The following is a 24,490-nucleotide window of genomic DNA, read 5'->3' as shown; positions in this document are numbered from 1 at the left end:
AGCAAGTAGCTGCCTGAAGCGAGCGCGTCACAGCGACATGAGGCGCTCATCTGTCGAGTTCGAGTCCTCACATGAGTGTGAGAAGAGGAATGGAGTGCAGCTGGTGGATAAGATGTGCGCAGGTTCGACTTTTTTTTCGCGCGTTTTTCAAGATGTCTCACTCTTCTCGGCAAAATACACAGATGTGTCCCGCGACCTCCACATTTGTGCATGCATGGGTATATATATATATATATGGAGCTATTTACAAAAATACAGGATGCATTATCGTGCCCGGCGTCTCGATGATTTTTGAAGCTGAAAGCGGCGTCATGCCACTGACATACGGATCCGCGGAGAAGGGTTCTGCGAATTTCTTCGTGTGTAGACAAAGGCACCTCCTGCTAAAGATTTTTTTGAGAAATGTCAGTCTCTTCAGCTGTAATTTGAAAGCCAGAACAACGTCAGTGTGCCGTCCTCTGCTTAGAGACTGCGTCGACGAGACAAGCGAGATTGTTGCTCACTCGTGCGAGGCACGCGTCTTCACTGACAAGAGCGAGCAACCCTGAGAAAAGAATTCCACTGCACGCCGGGACTGCGGAAGTCTTCAGCTCGCTTGATAAGCTGTCTCGAAAAGACAAAAAGGCTTCGAAGTAGGAGTTTTTTCCCGAGTCAAGTAGTTGCACACATGCCAAAAACACCTCGCGGGCTGAACGGCGACTTTGTTCACAAGAAAACTCTCTCTTCCATATAGAAACTGTCGATTATCCCTCCCTGCGTTTTCTGCTCGATTCGTGAGCGACTTCATTGTCACGTGCTCACGTAGAACCAAGAGCGCAAAGGCGTTTTTCTGTATCTTCCGCATGCCTCTGCAGACCGCTCGAACTGAGCGCTGCCACTTGTAATGAGGACGCGCCCACGCACATCTGCTTATCGGCAGCGACCTTCGCCTACATAGTTCTGCGTAGGTTGACTCGCATGTCGGAACCCAGCTTTCCAGAGTCCGATCTTCCTTTCATTGTGTGTTGTTTCTGAGTTTTCCGTCTTCTGCGAGCATGGCGAAGGTACAGCAGTACACGTGTATCCAGGAGATTGGTGAAGGCGCATACGGCACGGCCTACCTCGCGAAAGACGCCAGCGGGAACCAGTAGGCAGGGCTGAAGACGATTTCAAAGTCAAAACACCAAACAGTTTACTCAGCTCCGCAGTCATCCCGATTCTGGGTCCTCGACCGACGCTGCTGCCCTCGCAATGCCGCGATTCGCTTCGCGTGTGGCTCACGCACTCGCCCGAATTGTGTGCCGTTCTCCGTTTGTGGCAAATCGCGTTCCCTGCGCATGTTTCTTCCTCAGATTCCTTGCCTCAGTTGACTTACGACATTCACTCCATCGGCATGCGAACTTTCCCATACGTTGCGCATGGTTACACGCAGGCATATAAGTATTTGTGTCAACTTTGTACGGAACTTTGTTGCAGATGCGTGATAAAGGCCATCGACGTGACGCGAATGACGCCCAAGGAGAGGCAGGGGTGCATCACCGAAGTCCAGGTGCGTGCGAGCATCGGCGAAATTTTAAGCCGGTTTTATTAGACTGCCCATGTGGTATAAGCAGGCGTCTAGTCCCGACGTGGAAACGAATCGGAGTTTTTTTGAACTCGCATACTTGCATCCTCAAAGAGAAGCACACAAAAGATACAACGCGGACGAGAAAGTTCTTCCACGCCTGCAAGGACTGGAAGAGCTTTCTACCAAAAAAAACCGATCTGTGCTCCTTCTAGCCAGAGGCGAAACCAAGGAAAGAGAGGCCTCTTGTCGGAACCTCAGGGTCCTACGAATCGGGTTCGGTCATCTCTGTTTCTCTCCACTTTTATTTCCACCTCTCTACCTTGTTCTCCGTTACAAGTCAACATCTCTCTTCACATGCGTATGTGTCTATATGTCTATCTATATATCTATTTATCTATCTGTCTCTCTATCTATCTATCCGTATGCCCACGCTTGTATATGTGTATGCGTGGGTACCGGTATCGACCTGTAAGCCAGCAAGACGCCTTGCTTTCTTTCTATGGAGCGTGTGTAAGTCCACATCTAGGAGCGACTTCGATACTCGCTCGCAGTGGGGGGCCTGCCACGACTCCCGCGCAGAAACGCATTCTCGTGTTTTTTATCGGTTCGCTTGTTTTAGCTTCTGGCGAGTTTGGAGCACCCGTTCGTCGTTCGATATCTCGACAGCTTCATGGACAGAAATACCCTGAAAATTGTCATGAACTACTGCGCCGGTGAGGGGATCTGCATGTGATTTCCGCGCGGGTATATCTCCACACGTGCGGCAGTCCCTGAGGCATATATATATGCATAAATGTATATACATACATACTATACGCGCTGGAGTAGTGCACTGTGCCGAGGTCGCAGACTCAAAGCAAGCAAATGGCGCGCAAACAGACAGGCAAAGATATATCGATGGATTAGAAGAGAAGAAGTCCGGGTACACTGTCGAGCGCAGACGTTCTCGTCGACGGGCGAAGGCCGACGCTGCAGCCACTCGGCCGTGTATGTCGAGCTCCGTACGCATTTGTTTGGAGCTTTTGGTTTCTCCTTCGTTAGAATGAATATAATACGTGGATATGCGTTTCTTGAGGAATGTATTTGGTGCATTTGTGAAAGATCCCCGGGGGCGCGTCTCAATTTCCTCTGAAACATTGTTTCCTCTACAAGGACACAGACTCTTTTCCGTCTGCAAATGCGTCAGATGGCGATCTCACCAGCGTGATTGAAAAGCAGAGCAGATCGGGAGTCCCTTTCAAGGAGGCGCAAATCCTCAAGTGGCTGGCGCAAATCCTCATGGCCCTGAAGCACGTTCACAGCCATAAAATCATTCACAGGGGTAGGTCATTCTCAGAGCACGCCGCGTCTTTGCCTCAGGCCGGAAATACGATGTCGGAACCCGGCGTAGCAGCCGATAGGGACTCTGATCCCACATGCAAGAAACCCTTCTTTCTCGTGCCTGTTGAGTTAAGGCCTTCGATGTGCGGTGAACTGCGACCCCGAAAGCCAGGAAGGCGCGCGCTCCATCCTTCGATTTTCGTTCCTCTATGCAGCAATTTCGAGCTGAAGTCGCCCGTCGGCTTGTCTGTTTTTTCCACGTTGAGTACGGTTGTGAACGGAGAGTCAAGCGGGATCGTCGGCCGCAAGGCTTGATTTGCCCTTCTCTATACAGAGTGAAGCGACCTCAGCGCCAGCGCGACAGCCACTTGCGAAACATCGAGCTTTAGCTTCGTATCCTTCTTCAAAATAGGGACATACGTGTGCAGGCTTCCGTGTATACAGTTCTGTGTATATGTATTCAACCTAAATTCCAGGTCATTGATCATGTAAAGCCAGAACTGCAGTTGTATGGTGAAGCAGCGTTGGTATGGTGCCGGCGACTCAGAGAGAGAGCGCACTGGTGGCTTAGGGCAAGTACATTCCGACTACCTGTAGCGGACGAAACACTACATACAAAAAACCAGCTCTAGTCGAATACTGATATATATATATATATATATGTAGTTCCGAAATCAAGGCTGTGCGTACTCTTCTTTTATGACTGCATGGCGGCAGTTTCTCGGGGGTTTTTGAGCGCATAGACATCAAGAGCCAAAATTTGTTGGTGGACTTTGACGGCCGCATTCGCTTGGCGGACTTTGGAATCAGCAAGCTACTTGACCACACCAACGCGCAGGCGAAGACCTTCATCGGGAGCCCTTTCTACCTGAGTCCAGAACTCTGTGCGGTAAGCGCGAAAAGGAACAGAATCGAACTTCGTGTAGGCTAGGATGCCTGCGTGGGTTTATCGTCGTGGAGCCAGGGCAGACAGCAGAAGTGGTTCGTCTCCAACGGCTGAGCGAGCCACAGATTCGGATGCATCTGCGCCCGGGAATGGAACGTTGCGGTTTTTTGTTCGCCGCCTGCGGTCGTCCATCCGCCACTCTCGAGGACGAGACATACAGGTTGCTTCTCTGGAGACTCCTCCTCATAAGCAGAAAACCTGGCGCCGGTAAATCGTATACACAATGCAGTACAATCGCCTTTCTCAGGCATCCACGCTGTAAGGCGAACCAGGCACATTGGCACCTTAAGAGCGGTGGCGACCTTCTCGCTGATGCTTGCAGGGGAAACCGTACGCGACAGCGAGCGACATCTGGGCTGTAGGCTGTGTCCTCTACGAGATGGCGAGTTTCCGCACGCCTTTTCACATGGCAACAAACATTCCGGATCTGTGCTACAAAATCCAAAACATGCCGGTAGGTCCTCGAGCGCCACGCAGTCTCTGGCGTCGACGCCCATCTCTGTACGCACATGCCTGCAGAGTCTGTCACTGAAAGAGACTGCATTCACCCCATTACTTTCATACATATATATATTTGTATATATATATATGTATATCGGTTTGTGTATGCCCACCTGCGTGATAGACACAGAAGAGAGGGGGGAGTTCCGGAAATATCGTGCGGCATCACGTTTTTCCACCAGCACAAGGTCGGCTTTCTCTCAGTTTCTCGGCCTGTCTCCTTTCCGGTGCCGACGCCAGACGCACTCCTCCTCTGAGTTTGCTTCGACGCGATTCCTTCCCCCTCCGTTTCCATCGACCGATGGAGCCGGTGTGCTTCCGAGTTTCACCCCTCCACGTGCCTTCTGTTATGATTGCCTGCTGATCCGAGGCGAAGCGTGCCCATGAGAACCCAATGAATGTAAAAAAGAAGCCTCTTGTTTCACTGAGGAGCTCCGTTTTTGCGCGGAGAGTACCGTTGCTTGCTGCGCTCTTTGAGGCGTCTCTCTTGTCCACGGCCTCGTCGTTTTTTTTTCGTCGGCTGCACCATCGCATCGCCTTTCTGTGGCGGGCGGGGACTTCTCAGGCCAGCGTTCCTTTCGTGTTCTCCTCGACTTGCCGTGTGTCTCGTCAGATTGCGCCGTTGCCGAAAGTTTACTCCTCGGAGCTCCAAGCCCTTACGAACCTCATGCTTCAACGCGACCCCCGAAAGCGTGCGACGGCCGGCGAGCTCCTGGAGCGGCCTTCACTTCAGGTGAGAGAAGACCTTTCCATTCTCTACGTCTTTCGTCGGACTTTACTTACACTCCTTTTTTTTTCGCCTTGGTGGTCGCGATACCCGCGACAGGAGCCGCGATAACTGCATATTTGCCAGTGTTTCATTACGTGGTAGCGAAACGATCTTCGTACTCGACACACACCGCAGAATAGGCAATAACCAGACGCCACCGACTCAGATTCCTGAGGCTCGTAGAGAGGATCTCGCGCTCAGCGTGGGCGGTGAGCAATGAAGAGAGCGCCAGTCGTGTATGAGCCAAAAACGGCATAGCTCCTCCCCGAAGCCTAGCAACAGCATCCTTGTAAACCGTATGGACTGCATGGCGACTCGTTTCTCTTCAGACTCCTAGGGCGTGAGTAGAGCGCACATCTCACTCCTCTACGGATACACTGCAGCGCGACTAAGCACGCGTCGTCGACAATGAAGGGCGTTTGCGATTCTGCTTTCTGACTTTCACGCAGGCCGCGATCCGCGGGATGCTGAAGGAGACGCAGAGCAGAGGAAAAACATTGTGAGGCACAACTCCTGGAGTGAGGCAAGAAAAAACATAAATAAGAGAAAATCGTGCAGGAGACCATGAAGCGAGAAAAGCAGAGACAGGCCAAGATCATGTCGAAGACTTTGAAGTGAAAGCAGACAGGGAGGGAATCCAACAGATCGGACGAAAAAAATTCGAACACTGCATCAACGGCAAAAGAAGAAATCCGAACGCATACAGGAGTTCCCCTCGGGCGCAGCGGCGTACCGTGCAGGGCGGGACGAAAAACCAGCAACCACGCGCTCGAAAAGTGGTTAAAAGGCACGTGGCGGAAGCTTACAAGGAAGTTGCCGACGACTGGAAGCGGGCTGCGATTGAAGAATTTGGAGTTTTAATCACGTGCGTATGTCCGTACAGTGTAGGGCACGCCAGTATGTGTATATCTGCACATTGCCTACATATAAGTAATATGCAATATATATATCTCCATGTATATTATGAATATATGTATCTTTCTGTATACGGATCAGCGATGTGCATTCTCTGTGCACACCGTCAACTGCAAAGGCAGGTACAGCTGCAGCAAAAAGGCGTCTCTTTCTACGTTGGTGCTTTGCCCAGATGATGCGAAGCTGCCGGCGCGAGTCTGTGGCGCCCGCACGCGCGTCGAGGCCGCCGGCACCCCGCGCGCTGCGACTGGATATGCCTCGCGGTCGCGCCACCGTCTACCTGAGAAGGAAATCTGTGAACTCGCGGGCTCAAAATGCATGTCTGGTGTTAGTGTAGCTCTTTTTCTCACGGCCGCGAGAGGGATGCCTCTGGGGCGCGTCCGCTCTGTCGACGGAGTACGAGTCCCGCTTCTCGGGAAAGCGACTCCCGTCCCGCAAAAAAGCGACGACGCTCTCTAAAACGAAGGTGTTTGCGTTTGACAAGTCGCTCCATAGAAGCCTCCACCGCACAAAAAAATCCGGAAAACGAAAAAGTCTTGCATTCTTCCGGAACAGCCTTGACCTGCACGGCGCCAGCAGCCCGCCATCCCTCTCGCCTGCAGCTCCGTCGCCTGGGAGCGACGCCGAGGCATTAACACAAGCTCCGCATTCGCAGTTGTGTTCAGTATTCATGCACATATGTGCATGGTATAAATAGAGAGACGTACAGACAGATAGGCAGATAGGTAGATAGGTAAACGGCACCAGCGTGCCCGCAGGAACGAGGCGATTGTCTCAGATGGATGCGGCCGCCGATTTGACGAAAAAACAACTTCCACCTGCGAAGCAACTCCTTGCCTCGCTAGCTCGCGAGTCGCGGAACAACAAACAGGGCTCCGGACTCGAAAGAGAAAACATTTTAATTGCAGGGCACGCTCGCTTACTGACGCGCGGCCCGCGCGCGAGGACAGCTCTGACCTCGTAACCACACACACCGCTTCACAAAACCCCGCCCGTAGGAACGTGTCGACCGCCTCACAAACGCAGCGAAGTCTCTGCAGCGTCTTCAGATGTGCATGCAGGTACACGCATACACATACAGGTCGCCTATCTATCGGCGCCGCTCTCCCTCCGCTTCGGAAAAAATGAGTTGCGTGACCAGCAAGTTCGCAGAGAAACGGCGCAGAAGCTGCGCGACCGTCCGTCCGCTTCGAGAGCAGCGCTGCCCTGTCGCCCGAAGCACGTCTGGGTCAAGCTTCCTGCGCCCTCGCTTCCGCGCCCACGCCTCTCGTCGCTGCTTGCGCGAGGCCGCGGTCCCAGGGCGCTGCCCCGGGCGCCGCGGACCCGCCGACTGCGTCGCCTGCGCGTCCGGCAGCTGTCACCGCGGCTCCAGAGACAGAAGAGACAGGAGGCGAAGAAGGGGCTGGTGCGACCGGCGGAGCTCGCAGCGCAGGCCGACTCATCGGCGCGGCCTTTGCGCGCCTGGACGCGCCCTGGCGGGAGCCCCTGCCGCCGCGCGACGTGCCGCTGGCCTGCTCTAGGTAAACAAGAGAAATCGCAAAATCTCAGAAGGAGTGTAAATCGTCGAGGCGCAGCCTCCACAGCCTGAGCGCTGAATACGCACTGCGTGACCTCGCGCCAGAGAGACTCGTACACTGTGCTGCGTCCATTGAAGCCAACGGCGAGAAGAGGGAGGCCACACGGAAGAACAGAAAAGGGACCTGAAAGGCCCCTGCGTGCCCGACACAGTCTCTGCCTTCTCCGGTCTCTCCTTTCCTAACGTACGATACCAACGAATGCACTGAAGCAGGGGAAGGAGCAGCGCCCGAATAAATGCGTGCGAGCGTGCACGCAGTCGCCCGTAGAGACATTTGCACTCCCACACGGACAGACAAGCGCAGAACGGCGACTAGGCGAAGCTCTCCTAAGGGTACTGCATCTGCAGCTAAGCGAGACACAAAGTCGACATCTGTTGTCGCTCCCCTCCCTCTTGGTTTTCTCACAACCTTCGACACTGCCCTGCCGGCTGCTCACTTGAGGCCAGGCCCACAGGCTTGAGAATGTTGTTGTCATCCGGCTGCAGCCGCCGCGAGTAGGCGAAGCGCCTTCGCTCCTCCTCGCCCGCGTCGTTTTTCTTCTCGATCTCCGTCTCCACGCCGCCGCTCCAAGCCTCGCCGTCTTCCCCCTCGCCTCGCGGCTTCCCTCTCGCCTTAGTCGCCCTTCCGTTCGGGCGCGCCGCGGCTCGGCCGCGGGCCTTCCAGAGGGACACAGTCGTGGTGGGGCCCCGACAGAGGGGACAGGAGCGGCTCTGGCGAACCCACCTGAACGGAGACGGCAGTAGAAGACATAAGCGCCGCGAAATAAAAGCCTCTCGCAGGCGGCGCAGACGCTCTCTATGTCGCGAGGGTCTTGTGCATCGCGCGCGCAAAGAGTAGAGAGACGGCGAACGAAACGACGAAAGCGCCGCGCTGCGGCGCCGCGAAAACACGCGAAGCTTCGAAATGCTTTCTCGTCCCCATCTACAGACCGCCTCGCTGCGGCTGCTGAGCCCAGCATCCCGCAGCGTTCCCCAGCGCGACACAAACGAGAAGAAAACTTCACAGTAGATGCAGACAGACACAGACACGCGCATGTAGTCGGAGAGAGAAGTAATGAATGTGCCCACGCCGCAGACTCTCGAATCTGAGCATACGCCGACTGCATCCCTTTGCGTCAACACCAACACATACACACAAAATATGTATTATAAATATATATATACAAATAATGGACGCAACTACACATCGCGGAAGACGCTGAACCACAACTCAAAGCACGAACCTGCATGTATTTATACATATATATATATATATATATATATATATATATATTTGTAAATATGGAAAGGCTCTGGTGTTTGCTGTTTCTCACCTGGAGATGCAACCGAGACAGAAGGAGTGGCGACAGTCGTCGACCGTGGCGACTTCATTTACGGTTTCGAGCTCTGTCAGGCAGACGGAGCATTCCTCTTCTCTCTCGAAGACGCGGAACGCCACGCCGACGAGTCTCGCGGAAAGCGCCGTGCGCCCCTCCTGTTCAGACACAAGCGGCTCTTTCTTCGGCGACGGCGCGGTTCCCCGCGCGGCCTCTCGCCTAGCCAGGGTCGCTGCGCCGGGCGACGGCGGAGCGGTCCGCAGCGGGGGAGCCCCGCTCGGCGGCAGGCGCGCGGCGGACGCCGAAGGCGAGCGAGGCGGCGACAGCGGCGAGGCCTGAGAGAGGCGCGGCGGCAGCTGCAGCGGCGCTCGAGGGAGAGGAGGATGCGGAGAAGACGACTTGGACGAGGGAGGAGGGCGCGCGAGGGCCGAAGCCGCGAGGGGAGAGACAGACGCAGCGACAGAGGCCTGCAAGGGACTGTCCGCGGCGTCGCCCCCGAGAGGAAGCTCCGCCCTCCTCGCCCCTTCGGTCTCCCGAAGAAGAAGCTGCGGCGCACCGGAAGAAGACGAAGCCCCGCCTGTGGAAGCCGCCGCCAACGGCGTCCTCGGTCGCGAGGCGGCCACGGGTGGCGCGCGCGGCGTGAGCGGCGACGTCTCCGCCTCCGCGCGCCCCCTTGCGGCGAACTGGGGGTGCCCCTCCCCTCCACCTGCCTCGGCGGACCCGTCTGCGCGCCTCCGTCGCGTCTGCTCGCGGCTGGAAAAGTAGTCCTCCAGGGAGAGAGGCCGTCGCCGCGGCAGCTGAGGCGACCCTCGAGACGGAGACAGCGCCGCATGTGGACCGTTCTCCGCCGCCGGACGCGCGCCTTGCGTGTCCGCGTGCCCTCCGCGCTCCGCGCAGTGTTCCGTATCGCGCCGCCGCGGCGGAGTAGGAGCCCACGCGCCGGGCGCCGCGCTGGACGCGCCCGCCGGAAGGAAAAGTGGAGCTGCCTGAGAGACAAGGAGAGGCGCGCGGCGCAGCGGCGGGGGCGAGATCGGGGGGCCCCGCGCGAGAGGAGACAGGCGCGCGGCGCGGGCTGAGCCGGAGGGCGCGGAGACCGAAGCCGGTGGAGGCCGCGACGAGGGCGCTGCGGCGACAGCAACCGCCGCATGGTCTCCATCGCGAGTGCGGCGCGAGAGGAAGTCTGCCCAGGTCTCCAAGCCAGTGGCTGGGAGCGCCTCGTCGAAGAAGTCCCCCAGCGAGGCGTCAAGCTCGAAGGGGTCGTTCACGACGCGCTGCTCCCCGCGCCGCAAGCTCTCCTCGCCCTGCCCACCAGGGACTGCGGCGACGGCGACGGCGGCGCCAGGTGCGGCAGAGGGCTGCACACTTCGTGGGGCGTCTCGAGGACCTTCTCCGTCGCCTGGCGCCGAGCCGTCCCGACGCGCCAAACGCCCGTCATCCGCGCGCAAGTCCCCTCCGGCCGAGCGCGACACCGAAGAAGGACAGGCAGGCGCGGAGCCAGCGGCGCTTGCCTGCGGGCTCCCCAGCTGTGGGGAGGCCACGGCAGGAGTCTCCTCGTGCAGGGCCTCGACGGCGGCCAGCAAGTCCTCGAGGTCTTGCTCGGGCGCGGACATTGTGGAGCAAGGCGTCTCCCGTCTGCTGCGCGTGTTCGCGGGATCGGTCTCTAGTCGTTGTCTTCCGTCCAGAGGAAGGAGAAGGCGCCTTCGGCCTCCTCACCCTTCATCTTCTCGTCGCCTCGCAGCCTCCGCTGCCTCGTGGGGGGGGGGGGGGGGACTGCCTTCGGTGCGGTCTTCATCGATGGTTTCACACGCGCGAGATGCCACCTTCCCGGCCTCCGCTCTGCCCGAGAAAAGGCCGCAGCGACTGCGAGGCGCAGCAAGAAACGAAGGAAGTTGCAGGGACGGGAAGGCCGGCTGCCAGCGAGACGCCGCGAAACCCTACGCCGCGCAGCCAAGAGAACGACGACGCATGCTCGAGGGGCTCGAGGGCACCACGAAGGCGACACCAACACGGTTAGTCGCTGACTTACCACTGAAAATGAGGAAAAGGTCTCGAAAACGATGAAAAGAGGACGCAGCTCGACGCATGTACCGCGCGTGTGCAGGAGTGACGCCACGCGCCGTGATGAGGCCACGAGAAGAGAAGCGGGAGGTGTCACGCTATTCTCCTTTTCCTGAGAAAAAGAAGAAAAGGACTGGAGAAAGAAAGAGGCAGTCGAAACAGAGAGAACACGACTTTCTCCTCTTCTCGTCACGAACAGAACCAGCACACGCGCCTGCCCAGGGTATGCCAAAGCCTCAAAAACGGCGTCTCCTCCCGCTGTTCCAGGCTCGCCTCGAAAGCGGAATCAAACAGACTGGAAGAAAAGTCGAGCGGGGTGCTCTTTGAGTGCGAGGAAGGCTCAATTTCCCTTTTCTTTTCACTCAAGCCTCCATGTCTCTGGCAGAGCTCGCGGTCCGCAGGGGCTCAAGTGTATAGACACCAATATATATGCGCATCTCGGCGCAGACGGGCATCTCCGTTCCCGCAGAAGTCTGTGAATAACTCTCTCGTTCTCCCTTCTATTCGTGTTGTTTAGAACAACAGTGGAATGCGGTCTCTTATTCAGCCCAGCGCGCGAAGCAAACGCGAAAAAGTTGTTTTCTGCGCAACGTGCATGTGCGACGCTGAACGCGTTCGGCTGCGTTTCCGGAGGCGTAGCTATTTTTCTTCCTTCTGTATTTCGGCATGTTTGTGAGGAAGCATTGATTTTTTCTCGGCTTCCCTGGCTTCCGTTCATTCCTCTTGCAGCTGCGCCGCTGCTCAGAGCTTTCAGGTGAGGTGAGCACTGCTCAGGCACGCTTGGAAGCAGCTCTTTTTTTCTGTCGCTTTGTCCGTGGTGTTTACGGCCCCATTTATAAACAGAGACAAACAATCGCTGAAACTCGTAGCCTAGAGAAACGTTATGGTATTCCTCGTGGCGCTTCTGCATTCTGCACACCTCTCGCTTCTCGCGTAGTCCAACGTGAACCCAAAATCCACCTTACCGTTGTTCCCCGTGGATTGTTCGCTTTCTCACTCTCTCGTTCTCACTCACTCCTTTCTCTTTCGAATCCCCTCGACGTAAGTTCTGGAATTGTCGCTGTGCCTGTCCTGCTTGCCGTCGCATTTTTTACCTTTTCCGTGTGAGGCTTCGTGGCTCGCTCTGTCTCTCGGTGTCTGCGTTTCTTGCGCGTATCCGCGAGGTCAATGTTGCGATCCCCCTTTCTTGCCTTTGTGTTTTCGGTTCTCCTCGCCTGTATTTCTCGTCCGTCTGTTGCATTGTCCCTCTCCTCTGTCTGTCTCCCCCTTTTGCGGTCTTTCGCGGACTCCCGGTGCCTTTTTTTCGATTTTTTCCGAGACTGGGCGTGGAGAGCGAGATGCCTCAGCTGGTGTTTCCGCCGTCGGAGCCGAGCGAGTGTTCGCCCAGTCGCTTGTCAGGCGAAGAGGCACGTAGCGACAGCGGCGCAGAAGACCTGGCGGGCTCGGAGCGCGAAGAAGCGACAGACGAGGAAGTGAAGGCGCATTCGCCTTCCTCTTCGCCGTGCGTCCTCTCGCGGGCGTCGTCGACCGAGTTCGTCCCCTCCTGCGACCCGTCTGCGTCGTCTCCGTCCTCGTACTTGTCGCTTCCCGCGTCTTCACTCGTCTCCTCTTCGTCTTTCTCTTCCAGCATCTCCGAGGAGCCGAGTCCACCGGAGGCCCCTTCGGGTTCTGACTCGCGCGAGCGGCTCTCTGACGAAGGCGCCGCCCCCGAGCCGGTCGCCCCGGGCGACGGCGAGGCACCGGGTGAGAGAGTCACTTCGCTCTCGCAGATCTCTTCTTCTTCGTTCTTTCGGCCTTCCTCGTTCTCCCGGCGGACGCAGAGCGCCTCTCTCTCCCAAGGGTCGCAGGCTGCGTGCCTGCCTCTCTTTTTCCGGGGCGAGTCGCTGCCCGTCCCCGCCTCGCCTCTCTCCGCGGCATCCTCCTCTTTGTCCTCCGCGGCTTCCGTCCGCCTGCATTCTTCGTCTCTCGCGTCCTGCGCAGCGGGTGAGTCCGCGCCGTTCGCCGTCGACGCCGCCCGCGAAGGGACGGAGGAAGACGAGGGGGAAAGCGACTCTGCGACAGCGGCCGCTCCTGCGAACCAGGCTTCGCTGTCGCCGCTCTCTGCTGCGTCCTTTTGCGACGCGCCGGCCTTGCCTCAAGACAAGCTGAGCGTGGACGCCGCGCCGCCGCTCTCGCCCATCAAGTCTTTCTTTTCCTCTACGTCTTTCCCGGCGACCTCGCCCTTCGCCACGGCTGCGCGGTTCGCTCTGACGGGCCTGACTGCCTCCTATCCGCCCCCTCCTTTCACCCGCAGCGGCGCGCCTGACGGCTCCCGGGGCGGCCGCGACGACGCACTGTCAAGCGCGAGCGCCCGCGCAGCCGTGGAGTCGCATGAGGCGCCTGAAGCACCTGAGAAAGAGACTCTGATCTCCTCTTCGCGGGGCGACTCGTCGCTCTCTCCTGGGCTGCCTGCGTCGACTTGGTCGCCGCTGCCGCAGGCGTCCGTGCACGTGCCTCCCTCGCTCCTCCTTCCCTTCGCTCAGTCTGAAGAGACGCGCGCGAGAACTCCCGAACGCGGTCTGCGCGCGGCGTTCATCCCGGGGCGCTTCGCGAAGCTGCTTCAGCGTCTCGGCGGCGCGCGAGAGGCGGCTGACTCCGAAGCAGCTTCTTTGATCCACGCGCCGCGGCGACCTGAGCCGCGTTCGCGCGCGTCCGGTGAGTCCTCTGCCTCCTCTGCCGCCGGAGACGCGACGGCGTCCTTCGTCTCTTCGCGTGTGTCGTCCTTTTCCTCCGCTGTCGCCTTCCCGCCGCCCGCGGAGGCTGCTTCGCTTTCGGCGTCCTTCGCGTCTTTCGCGCCCACCGAGGCGCTGCCGTCGTTCGCGCGCGCCGATCTCCACGCCGAGGAGAGACAGTCCCTCTTCAAGATGCCTGAGCAGGCCCGCGGCCGCGAATGCGGAGGAGTGGACGCGCAGCTCAGTCGCGACTTCCAGTCTGCTCTTGCCCAGCGCCCGCATCCGTACCCGGCGCGCCGCGCTGAAGACTACCGTTTTGTAAGGAATCGCTTTCCAGTCTCAAAAGAGCGGATGCGTCGAACGCCGAACGAAGGAACGACACGGGGCTCCGCCAGTAGCTCCGAAAAGCACTACAATAACCATATACAAGTGCACAGATATATTTATCTACTATCGCTCTATATATATATATATATATATTTGTATGTATGGCTCTCGCTTGTGTGTGTGCGTATGCATGCGTGTGAACTAGGCGAGAAAGCGAGTGCCGGTATGAAATACCTGTCTGCGATAATGCATTGCCTCCTGTACAGTTGCGTTGCATGCATATATATATACATATATATATATATATAATCAAGTACACAGGTACTTACGCGGGAGGAGGAACTGGAGTTGTGTGTCACGTCGTCGCGTCTTTTTTTTTTCAGTTTCCTCCACCGCAGGACGGGCGCGCGCAGATGTTGATGCTTATGGAGCTCTCCCGGCTGCGCGGCGAGATGATGCAGCTGCAATTGGCGGCCTCGAAGCCTCCAAACATCATCATTCAAAACAAAACAGAAGTCGCGGCGACGACTGAGACGAACGTCCAGCAAGGCGGCCGCGGCGACCCGCCGCGTAACCGGTTCGTCGAGTGGCTGAGCAGGTAAAGCGAACGCAAAAAGAGAAAAATACGGAAAACACGCCGCAATGGGAGACACATCTTCACGTGCATCAGTGCATTATTGCAGGACAATTGGGCGCAGATGCTCGCGCGTGTTCGCTCGACTCATGAAAGGTGCGTACATGCCTCTTTCGCAAGGTCTGTTCGTCATGCCAAAGAGCGAAACTGTGCGATGTTCGTCTCCTCTCTCCATATATATATATATATATGCATCTATGAGCGGGGGTGTGTATGGTTAAAACCTGTATTGAAGGGGGCTTTTGAACCGCATGAATGAAGGGCTCTCTGGGGGGCATGCGTTTTTTTTCAGGTTTTTTAGCAGCCGCATGAATCAATTCTTCCTGCTCTGCGGCCTCGGCCTGGGTTGCTACATGCTGCTCGAGCACTGGCGCCACACCTGGCGCATGGCGCAGCTGCGGGTAAGGGATGTTGAACAAAATTTAGGGCGTCGCATGCAGTCCAAGAAGAGCGCGCAGAAAAAACGCGAGTTTAAGGCGAAGCAGAGACCGCACACAAAATCAACGCGCACGCGAGCAGCGAGGGAGGCAAAGCGCTTTTTAAGTCGAGGGCGAAGTTTCGTTACCTTGACCGAAATCGCAACGCATGCGGGGTGTTTCATCACTTCTCGCCAGTCAGAGCTTGAGCAGCACCGCAGCTCTTAAATTCACAGCAGAAACCGGCGAAAGAAAGCAGTTCCGAGTAGTCGAGATCGGGAGAAAAAGGCAGCTGCAGCTCGGGGTCGGCCGCTTGTCGAATATCGCGCCGGGGCGTCGATGTAAGTGCCTCCTGTTTTTTTGGTCTGCAGAGAATATATATCTTGTAGACTTGTGTGTGTATCTACAGGCGTTTGGGTGCGTATTTGTCCGCCTGAAGATACTCATGGGAGGGGAATGTGCGCATCGCGGCAGGCGGTGTGTGGTGGGTTGTGAGTCGCCTGCAAGTCCGATATCGTCGCATGTCTGTTTTGTTTTCTTTTGTTTTCCTTGCGCATTTGTTCTCATGTTTGTGTGCTGCAGAGGCGAGTCGACAGCAACATCGTGCTTCGCGGTGTGCAGATGCTCGAGGAGACGATCGGCGTCCGTCGCCCGTCGACTTTCTTCTGAGGAGAGGACGAGTTCGCTTTCTCAGTCTCTTTCCTCCCCAGCCCTCTCTCTTGCGCACCTCCTCTGTCTCCGCGCGTGTCGCCCAGTTTTTTGTCTGTCGTCTCGTTTCGTCTCCGCCTTTAGAGCTATGTCCTTTTCTCGCCTGCTTCATCGTCTCTTCTCCCTCCCATGTTTCCTCTTTGAAGCGGCGGCGCGGTGCGCCATGGAGGGAGGTAGAAAATCGACGCAGCCGCGAGGAGGCAGGCGAGGGTGTCGCGCGAAGCAGAAGACCGGGGCGAACGTGCGGGGTGCTGTTTGTTCGTCTTCGAATATCTTCTTAAAACAACGCAGAGCCTTCTCCTCATGCTCGCACATGATAATAAAATAGTATTTCATAGGGTTCGTTGTGTGTGTGCATGCACATGCGTGGATGGGGTCGAGAGACTGCGGAGAGAAGGGATACGAGCCGGTTTCCTCTCGTGTGGCTCGCAGAGGCACTCGAAACCACTTCTTGCGGAGAAAGGAAAAACAGTTCTGTGTAGCAACTCAATCTTGTCGTCCTAGTTCCTCAATTTCGGTTTTTGCCTGCTCTTTTCCTTTTGATACACTTTTGCGGCCGTGTCCAGTTCCGCGTGATTCGTGGACTCGCGCCGCTGATTTTTTCCTTCGGGTTTTTTTTGGAAATTTTGCTTCGGGAGGCGAAGAAAATCTCGTGTTTCTTCTTCCTCTCGTTCCACCCTCTCCCGCCTCGTTTGCTAGCGTCCTCTCGACTACGCATCCTCTTAACATGTATCCAAACGGACTGCAGCTTATGTATCGGAGGGATTCAGAATAACTCGTATTGGCGTGGGCCTGTATTGAGGTCAGAACACACGACACGACTTCCGCTCTTTAACGGCGTTCGGTGTATAGTTTTCCGCGATGAAATGCACAGAGAAACAGGAGCGCAAAGACGATGCCGCCGATTCGCTGTCGCGTGGTCACCCGAGCAAGCAAAGCTACAGAAGCACAGGAAACACCTTACAGACTTCTCTGTCTCTACCCAGGGCGAGGGATACAAAATTAGAGGAGAGCCAAGGCGAAAACGGGCGAGAGAATATCGAAGGCAGAAGACTATTCGCATGCTCTGAGTCGACACCCATCCCGCAGGCGTGGAGCTCCGTGCCAGAGAAAATCCGTTCGTATTCCCACGGGTTAGCTCCAATCCCATAGGCTCCTGCGGCCATTCAAATCTTCAGAAGGCACGAAGGAGACAGAAAACACATTACGTAAATACACACTCGTTGCTGCATTCACACATGCGCGTCCATATATAAATATATATATATATAAGTATATTAATAGATATATATGTAGATATGTAGAGGCGCCGATTGGCGGGGAGGCACTACGGGAGGGCATTCACCGCAGGTTCCACGGGGTTGCCAAAAGTTCATTTACACGTTTGACAAGCGGTTGCTGGTGCCTTGTTCTGCAAAGATATGGACATCTAAATCTGCAAATATATATATATATATAAATGCATGGCTCTATTCCGCGAGGCTGAGACAAAGCGAAGGGATCGCCACTTGTGACAGCAAGCCTGAGAGCGCAAAGAAGAGGCAGCCTGTATCTGGAAATCTCTCTCTTGTTTCTTCATCGGTTGCCGAACGCCGCGTCCCATGCTTCATATTTCTTGATCTCTGCAGCGTTTATCGACGGTCTCGCTTTCTGCAGGGCTTGCTCGAAGTCTGCCATGGTGACTTGAACTGCGTCCTGGAAAGAGAATTGAGCAGATGAGAGGACGCTTCTCTCGAGAGCGACATCCACGGGCCGGCCACCTGCTGTGCAACTCCTTCGGGATCGAGGCTCTCGAGAAAAAAACTCGCATTTTTGGGAGGTGGTCTCAGCACGGAAAGCGGGTGTGTGAAGCGCCTAAGGGATGCGCGACGTCGCTCCGGAATCCAGCGAAGATCCACACAGAAATGGCGGGCAGCCTCTAGCAGGCGGTGACTCGAAAACTAATGTGCCACGCCTTGATCGATAGTGCCCCCCCCTCTGGCGGTGAGCTAGTAGTCTTTTTTTCTTGACTATCCTCTGACCCTCTCAGCCGGACAAGCCGTCTCCTGTAGAGTCGAGAGCAGGTAATGCATGCTGCACATGCAGGAGTGCAGGGCGCAGAGCGGCACCTAGAAGCGTGCTAGGCGCCTATCTGTAAAGGTTGCGTTCGCCCTTAAAAACAGATTGTGTGTGTCCCGCCCTCGTCAGATGTTTTGAATACACGCCATCCGCACCGCTGTGGTTGGTAACGAAGCCCCGGAGCCTACTTTATCGAACGCGCCCGTTGCACGTTTTTCCCTTATTTCGTCGAGGGAGAGATCGGCGAAAACGCGACGAATCGGGTTCATGCAGGCCTCGCGACAGAGGTGCTGGAGATCGGCACCAGAGAAATTCTCCGTGCGATCCGCCACGGTGGACAAATCGAGGTCTTCAGCTGACTGCAGGGCGCACCGCGTGCAAGCAGATTGGCGCCAGTGCGATAGTTATTCTTCATATAGATATATATATGTATATAATATGTGTATGTAAGTAGATATATATATGTATCTGCAGGTAGAGTCTGCAAAGAGGCGGCACCCGGCGTGACGTTCTGTGGTCATGCGCCCGCGACGGAAGTCAGCAAGCGGATAAGGGGGGAAAGAGTCACATATAGACGAAGCACACGGCAGCGGCAGCCCGAGGCGACCGCGGCGAACACCTACAGACGTCTGAAAACACACTGGAGGAACGGCAGATGAGATACACGCGCCGAGATATCCGCTGCGGGGAACTTCATACTAAGAATCTTCTGTGAGGGGGGGAGAGAACGAGCGGATGGCAGCGTTGTGGATCCACTTCTGTCTAATAAAAGGGCATCACCGAGTTCTCGCTGGCGTTGCATGTCAGCTCGCCGGCGTAGAGCTTCCGGACGGCAGGAGCTCTTCTCGAATCGTTCCGCGACTTCTGCAAGCGCCTTACTTCCCCCACTCACAGAAATATCTCCCACGTGAATGCGCAGCAGGTGCTCCCTCGCCGCCCGGTCAGGCAGCGGGACGTAGATCCGTTTCTCTAGGCGGCGCCGCAGAGCGTCGTCAATGTCCCTGCGAGCGCAGAGAAGACAGTGCGGGGCCTCGCTGGCGAAAGCGGATGTTTCCCTCGTTTCTGGCGGAGTCGCAGGAGTCGTGAGAGACCCCGACTCCGTCTGCGCCCTGTTTCCGCGGCGTTGCCTGGTGCCTCCTGCTCGGCAGCCCCTGAGCGCCTTCCGTTCCACGCGGAGACCTACCACGGCGTGTTTGAGGTGGCGAGGACTAAAATGTGGTCAGGGGCGAGCCCTTCTCCGCCTGTGTCTGTTTCAGGCTCCTCGCCGGCCCGGTTGCGACGAACCGCCGCAGCAGTTAAGCCATCGAGCTGAATGAGCAGCTCGCTCTTTGCGCGGCGCGAGGCCTCGTGCTCTGAGGCCGACCCCCGCCTGGCCATCAGGGCGTCGATTTCGTCGAAAAAAAGGACAGTTGGGCCCCTGGCGCGAGCCGTCTGACGGAGAGAAACGGTGGGAAAGAAGAGCGCAGAGTCGAGTGCGCGTCGCCTCTCGGTTCCAGAGCGAGGCTGGGTGCGCGGAGAAGGCGGTGGACTGCGAGAAGCATTCGCCGCTGGAGAGCAGATCCGCTACGATGGGCAAGAGGGCAGAGGATCCAGGTCTACCTCCGTGAAACAACAGGTTTAGACTGGAAATGGGCTGTATTTCTCACGCCCTGCCTCACTCGCAAGAAGCGTCGGCTTGCGAAATAGTGCCGTTCTGTGGAGTGGACACGTGTAGGGATGCGTACGCAGAAACAGAAACACGGATGTAGGGGGATACGTCTCCGTCGAGTGGCCGTGGGAAGGTAGTGTCACGTAGCCCCCTGCGCAAAATTCCAAAGCACAGAACTTCTCCAGCCAGTCCGTCCGGAGCGCTGCTCAAACTGCTTACAGCAATCTCTCCCTCACCAAAGGGCAGAGACCCCGCTCCTGGATTTCGCTCCGGCCTTCTGTCTGTCTGCCTGTGTGAAGCCGTCGCGCACCGCTTGTTGCGAAGGGGCGGCAGGCTAGTTCTTACACCATGGAGAACTCCTGGCGACCTGCATTTTCTCACTTGGAAGAGAGCGCGAATGAGTTTTTCAGACTCGCCGCGCCACTTGGAGGTGAGAGTCGCCAGCGAACACGCGAAAAACGTCCACTGCGTCGCAGACGCCACTGCCTTCGCCAGAAGGGTTTTGCCTGTGTTTGCAAAAACAAGTTGGAACGGCGACGCCCAAGCAGCTCGTGCCCACATTTATTGCGAGTACGGTCCGGGACGTTTCTCCTATCGTGAAGAATGCAGTGTGGGCGAGTTTCCGCGCCCCTGAGTCGCGAAAGGGCGATAGAAACATTCACCCTAGGCCGCCAGACAAAACGTTCACCCGAGATCTCTCACCGGTCCCTGGAGGCCCAAACAGCAGGAAGCCTCTCCACGGCTCTCGCACACCTCTGAACAACTCCGGAAGAAGCGAAGGAAGAATCACTGCCTCCTTCAGCAGGCGCTTCGCGTCTGACAAACCCGCCACGTCGTCGAAAGAGACCTCTGCGCAGAAGACACCCCCGGCATGGCGAAATCTAGGCCGTTTCTGAGATGGTGCTTCAGCCGAGCAGACAGAGACGCTGAAGAAAGGCCCGCCAAATGTTTTCTCGGGAAAGACGGCAGACCTGCAGTTGATTGAGGCGCCTGAGGCATGAAAAAGGGGGGGGCGGAGTGCTTTCGACGCACAGCGATTGAGGACAAAATGTAGCAAAGCGGAACGTCTTTCGAGAGAGACGCAGACGATGAAGAGACAGGGGCGGAGCGGACTCTTCTGTAAGAAGATAGCGTAAGCTGTCTTTTTGTCTCATACGGAGGGGCTCGCGAAGAATGTCGCGCTCAAGCATGGCGGCGAGCTCCGTCTCCTCGGCGTCCCGGCGGGGTCCCTCTTCCTCCACGAGCCTGGAGCCGCCAAGAAGTCAAGAAGAGAACTCGAAAGCGTCAGACGCGTCGAAATACTCTCTGAAGAGGTTGCAGCTTTGCAGCTTCTGCTGGCATTGCTACTAGCATGCGGCCGTGTGCAGCTGCCACGCGAGCGTTACCTGGTCGAGGCAAATGAGCAGTCCGCCGTGCGTTCCACGGTGGCGAGGGATCTCGCAGTTAGCTCATCACTTCCCAAAGAGAGGGAGGGTCCTGCGACGGAAACACCGCGTGGAAAACGTCGGAATCCGTCTTCTTCTGCCTCTACGAATACGAATCCTAGTCACAGTAGCTTCAATGCACCTCAACCCGCGGCTCGAAGTGCTCCGATGTGTACCGCGATCTGCTTTCGTGGCATCACTCTCGCCGCTGGGTCGTCGTGCAATGCAGGCAGAAGGTCTATTCCTACTTTACGGGCGTCGTCCCCTCGGGCGAAATATATATCATGGCCTCTGAACCGATGTGAGAGTACGCTTCAACCTTCTAAGAGATGATGGAACCTGCTGTGAGACGCGTGGCTAGTCTGGGGCTCGCATTGCTCCTACTCATTCTGAGCCCAGGGCGCATGCGATATTTGTAGAGAGGATGTGAGGATTGCATATACATTTCATCGCTGCCGGCAGGCTGGTGCTATGACAGGGAATCCTGCTAGAATGTGATATCAGCTCGTGCCGTTATCTGAGGCGCTCAAAATTCCTCACACGCTAGCGCGCTTCACAGAAAAGACGCCGGGGAAGAGAGAGAGGGGGCGGTTGGAACGGAAGGCGCCCGCCAAGATCTGAGTGCGGCTCGCCGGCATTCACGACTATGCATGTGTCGAGTGTCCCCTTTTCTGTGCAGTGTGCTCACTCGCGACTCTCAGAGTCGGGCACTCTGAAGTGAGTGAGAACTTGGAAACGAGGGCGCGCGTCCGACCGTATACCGCAACCCCCACGCCGCGCGTATATGCACATTCGACTGGCAGAGCAGGCCAGCGACCGACGTGGAGGCTGTCCGTCACGATAGCCTCATTTATCTCCACGCTGGCGAGAGAGGGGAATACAGGCGACGGCACGGCGTAAGCGAGCATGTTCTGACGCCAGGTTCTTCTCACGACTGTCGCGGTTTTCCGTGAGTCGTGAAGCGGTGGATCCCTTGACGCGAACGCCGAGAAATGAACTGCTTGTTTCGTCGACGAGAGGTAGTGCCGCGCGGGAAAGACGGCTGTTCCCCTCGAGTTCGTCAGTTGCGTCTCAGTTTACTGCAGAACTGGCTGAATAAGTGGCAGCGTGAGTCCTCCGCTATGGGTTCGTCTGCAGGGTGTATTCTGGTGATAGGTTACACGATCAACATCTATTCTGGTTCTTCGGACATGTGTTCAGCCGCGACGCCCCCCGGAGACACTGCGTGACTCCGCGCTTCCTCTTTCATGCTCGTTTCACTACTCTTCGCCCAAGGGGAATGCTCTGCATCGGCGGCGATGCCAGCTCACCGCAGGCGTTCGAGAGCTTTGCTGAGGTTTGGAAGAGTTTGTGGAACGCTCCTACCTGATCACGTCAGCATGAAACATGAGCCGCACGGAAACCGGTTCGTTGGGGCGGAGTGCCGCCACGTTCGCAGCGGTCTGAAGTTTTAGATATCAGGCAGAAACAACAGAAATGCGGGACACTTTCTGTTGGTTAGTTGGCGGGAATCCCGCATGCTACTCGGGCGTGTCACCGAAGCGACCGCCCGTCCAATGCTATGTTCGCCTACCTGGAGGACGCGTAGATTTCCTCCGGCCCCGTAGCTCTCAACGCGATATTCCCTGAGGTTGTTAGAGACCAAAAACACGTAGACGATGTCTTTAGCGTGGAACGCCACTAGCTTGCTGTGTTTCCGTAGCGCTGTCGAATCCTCTGATTCCTTTTGATCAGCCCTTGCCAATCATGGGCAGTCTAGTCTCAGACGGGCGATGGACCGACCGACTCGAATAAAACAGAAAGCACCTACCGAGTGGAGCAATTTAAATTCAGGGCACAAAAGTCACACGCCCCAGTCACGTCGCCTGCCTGCGGAGCAAAGGTTCGGAGACGCGGAGGGACGCTCACACATCTAACACGTCCGAAAACTTTCATTGAAAGAAATTCCGTAATGTTGCTCCGGCTTTCCTCACATCCAGCCAGTCTCGAAGCACTGCAAACCGACCCTGAGGGGTTCTGAGAGCCATATCTCTACACATCAGCGAAAACCGTCACACGCTGGCAGTCCGTGCTGTTAATGCGGGACATGCTCACTTTCTGGAGATCGAAAACGAGGTAGAGGGCTTGGCCGTCGAGGTGCCCTGATGGAGCAGCCTGAAAAAGAAAGTCCGGTTCGACATACAATTGATGATGATGTTCCATCTATTTTTTCCCGCCTCCTTCGCGATTGCCAGTTTCCTACGGAGAGAATGAGTGCCAATAATTCCTGTCTTACCTCCAGAGTGGCCTTCAGTGAGAAACGGCCTGTCGCCTGTGCGGCCTTCTCCTCTGGCAGGCCTTCGTATGTGGCGACGCAGAAAGCGGCAGGACTGCCTTCTATGACCACGACCGCTTTATTTCTTCTAGAGAGGTAAACGCGTCCTCGGTCCGTATGCTTGAGCTACAGAACCCCAAAACACCAGTGTCGAGGAAACGTTCACCATGTCCGACGGTGCTTGTAAATGCGGAGGGGAACGAAGATGTCTCCGATGATGACTCATGCAACCCTTGAGCACAAAGAACCTTGAGCTTGAAGAAACTACCTTCCGATTCGCCGTGCGCATAGTTCAATAAATCGTATTCGTGCACTTGTGAAACGATTGACTTGATTGTATGATTTGAGGAAGGAAAGGTTTATCCGATATGCGGCGACACTGAGTTGCCAATGCTTTCCGGCAAAGATCTGAAGCAGGTGAGTCGGCACTGTACCCAGCCTCCACATGCGCCAGCCTCCATAGCTCCCTTCTTCGTTGCAGGTTTTGTCCCGGGACGAGCAGCAACTCTGAGAGACAGAACGCAGCACGAGGGCGAAACTGGAGCTAAGCCGCGAGCTAGTTTATTCAGGGTTCAACTGAAACTGCCCGAGACAGCAGTCACCGAACACCGGGGGAGAGGCCAGCAGTTGAATGAAGTCTCAGCTCTCAAGGAAAAAGGCGAACGGCGCAGAAACCCGGTACAGCGGAAAGCTGTGCATGAGAAATCTAACAGCGAGCGAAAAAAGTCTGAGGGGGGTCGTGCGTTACCACGTTGGGGGGCGCGTGTGTTTCGTGCCAGCTGATTTACTTTTTCGGCCATCCTCGATGTCCGCTCGAGAGTAAGTGGTGGCTTATTTTCCTTTTTAACTAAGGCTGTATACTCATGCAGAGAATGCACACAAGTGCCACGTTGTATCATGGGGAATTGTCGAGTGACGAGAGTCATTTTCGCTCGTGTAATCACTCGTGCCCTTATTCAGGCATAGAGGCGGTGTTCCATACTCTCCTGGGCGACGACGGCCACGGCCCCCCGAGGTATCAAACGCCCTTGGATAAGAGGGCTCCAGGCTGACGAAAGAGAGCTTTCGACGTGAAGCTGTGGAAACTGAGCACGTGCTTGACGACGAGGTCGACCAGAAAGAGGCGGACCGGGTCATTCCCGCGGTGTCCTGCGGGAAGCAGGTGAGCGCTACAAGCCTTTCTCCTTTTTCCTGTCTCTTTCCGTGCGTTCCCTGGCGCCGCTGAGGCGTTGCTCCGCCGCGACGTTTCTTCTGACTGGTTTCCAGGTTCGCCTGAGAAACCGCGTGTGCGCTTGTGGTCGCC

At 56.5% G+C, this 24,490-nt stretch overlaps 4 protein-coding genes across 4 annotated transcripts; 2 read left to right on the top strand and 2 right to left on the bottom strand.

Moving 5' to 3' along the window:
- Nucleotides 1-1,034: 1,034 nt before the first annotated feature.
- BESB_015230 (NEK kinase) lies at nt 1,035-5,585 on the top strand (the record flags this gene model as incomplete). The annotated part of the gene is made up of 8 exons (XM_029360252.1): nt 1,035-1,126; nt 1,456-1,528; nt 2,166-2,259; nt 2,733-2,867; nt 3,610-3,755; nt 4,135-4,266; nt 4,927-5,046; nt 5,532-5,585. 8 exons carry the CDS (start codon nt 1,035-1,037, stop codon nt 5,583-5,585), a joined length of 846 nt encoding a protein of 281 aa, XP_029216919.1.
- Nucleotides 5,586-7,226: 1,641 nt separating this feature from the next.
- On the bottom strand, nt 7,227-10,499 carry BESB_015220 (zinc finger, C3HC4 type (RING finger) domain-containing protein; the record flags this gene model as incomplete). The annotated part of the gene is made up of 4 exons (XM_029360251.1): nt 7,227-7,513; nt 8,011-8,086; nt 8,132-8,297; nt 8,887-10,499. The coding sequence occupies 4 exons, from the start codon at nt 10,497-10,499 to the stop codon at nt 7,227-7,229; spliced, it is 2,142 nt and encodes a 713-aa protein (XP_029216918.1).
- Nucleotides 10,500-12,284: 1,785 nt separating this feature from the next.
- Nucleotides 12,285-15,704, top strand: BESB_015210 (uncharacterized protein; the record flags this gene model as incomplete). Its single annotated transcript, XM_029360250.1, has 4 exons — nt 12,285-13,976; nt 14,369-14,583; nt 14,912-15,020; nt 15,618-15,704. 4 exons carry the CDS (start codon nt 12,285-12,287, stop codon nt 15,702-15,704), a joined length of 2,103 nt encoding a protein of 700 aa, XP_029216917.1.
- Nucleotides 15,705-17,318: 1,614 nt separating this feature from the next.
- On the bottom strand, nt 17,319-23,413 carry BESB_015200 (katanin-like family protein; the record flags this gene model as incomplete). The annotated part of the gene is made up of 15 exons (XM_029360249.1): nt 17,319-17,438; nt 17,990-18,160; nt 18,694-18,802; nt 18,985-19,232; nt 19,831-19,955; nt 20,152-20,298; nt 20,606-20,694; nt 20,835-20,925; nt 21,562-21,734; nt 22,239-22,315; nt 22,447-22,498; nt 22,684-22,742; nt 22,968-23,027; nt 23,149-23,313; nt 23,354-23,413. 15 exons carry the CDS (start codon nt 23,411-23,413, stop codon nt 17,319-17,321), a joined length of 1,746 nt encoding a protein of 581 aa, XP_029216916.1.
- Nucleotides 23,414-24,490: the final 1,077 nt, after the last annotated feature.

The sequence above is a fragment of the Besnoitia besnoiti genome, chromosome IX, assembly GCF_002563875.1.
Source record: "Besnoitia besnoiti strain Bb-Ger1 chromosome IX, whole genome shotgun sequence".
NCBI classification, from domain to species: domain Eukaryota; phylum Apicomplexa; class Conoidasida; order Eucoccidiorida; family Sarcocystidae; genus Besnoitia; species Besnoitia besnoiti.
The sequence above is the reverse complement of the archived record's forward strand: the minus strand, read 5'-3'. Positions and strand labels throughout refer to the sequence as shown.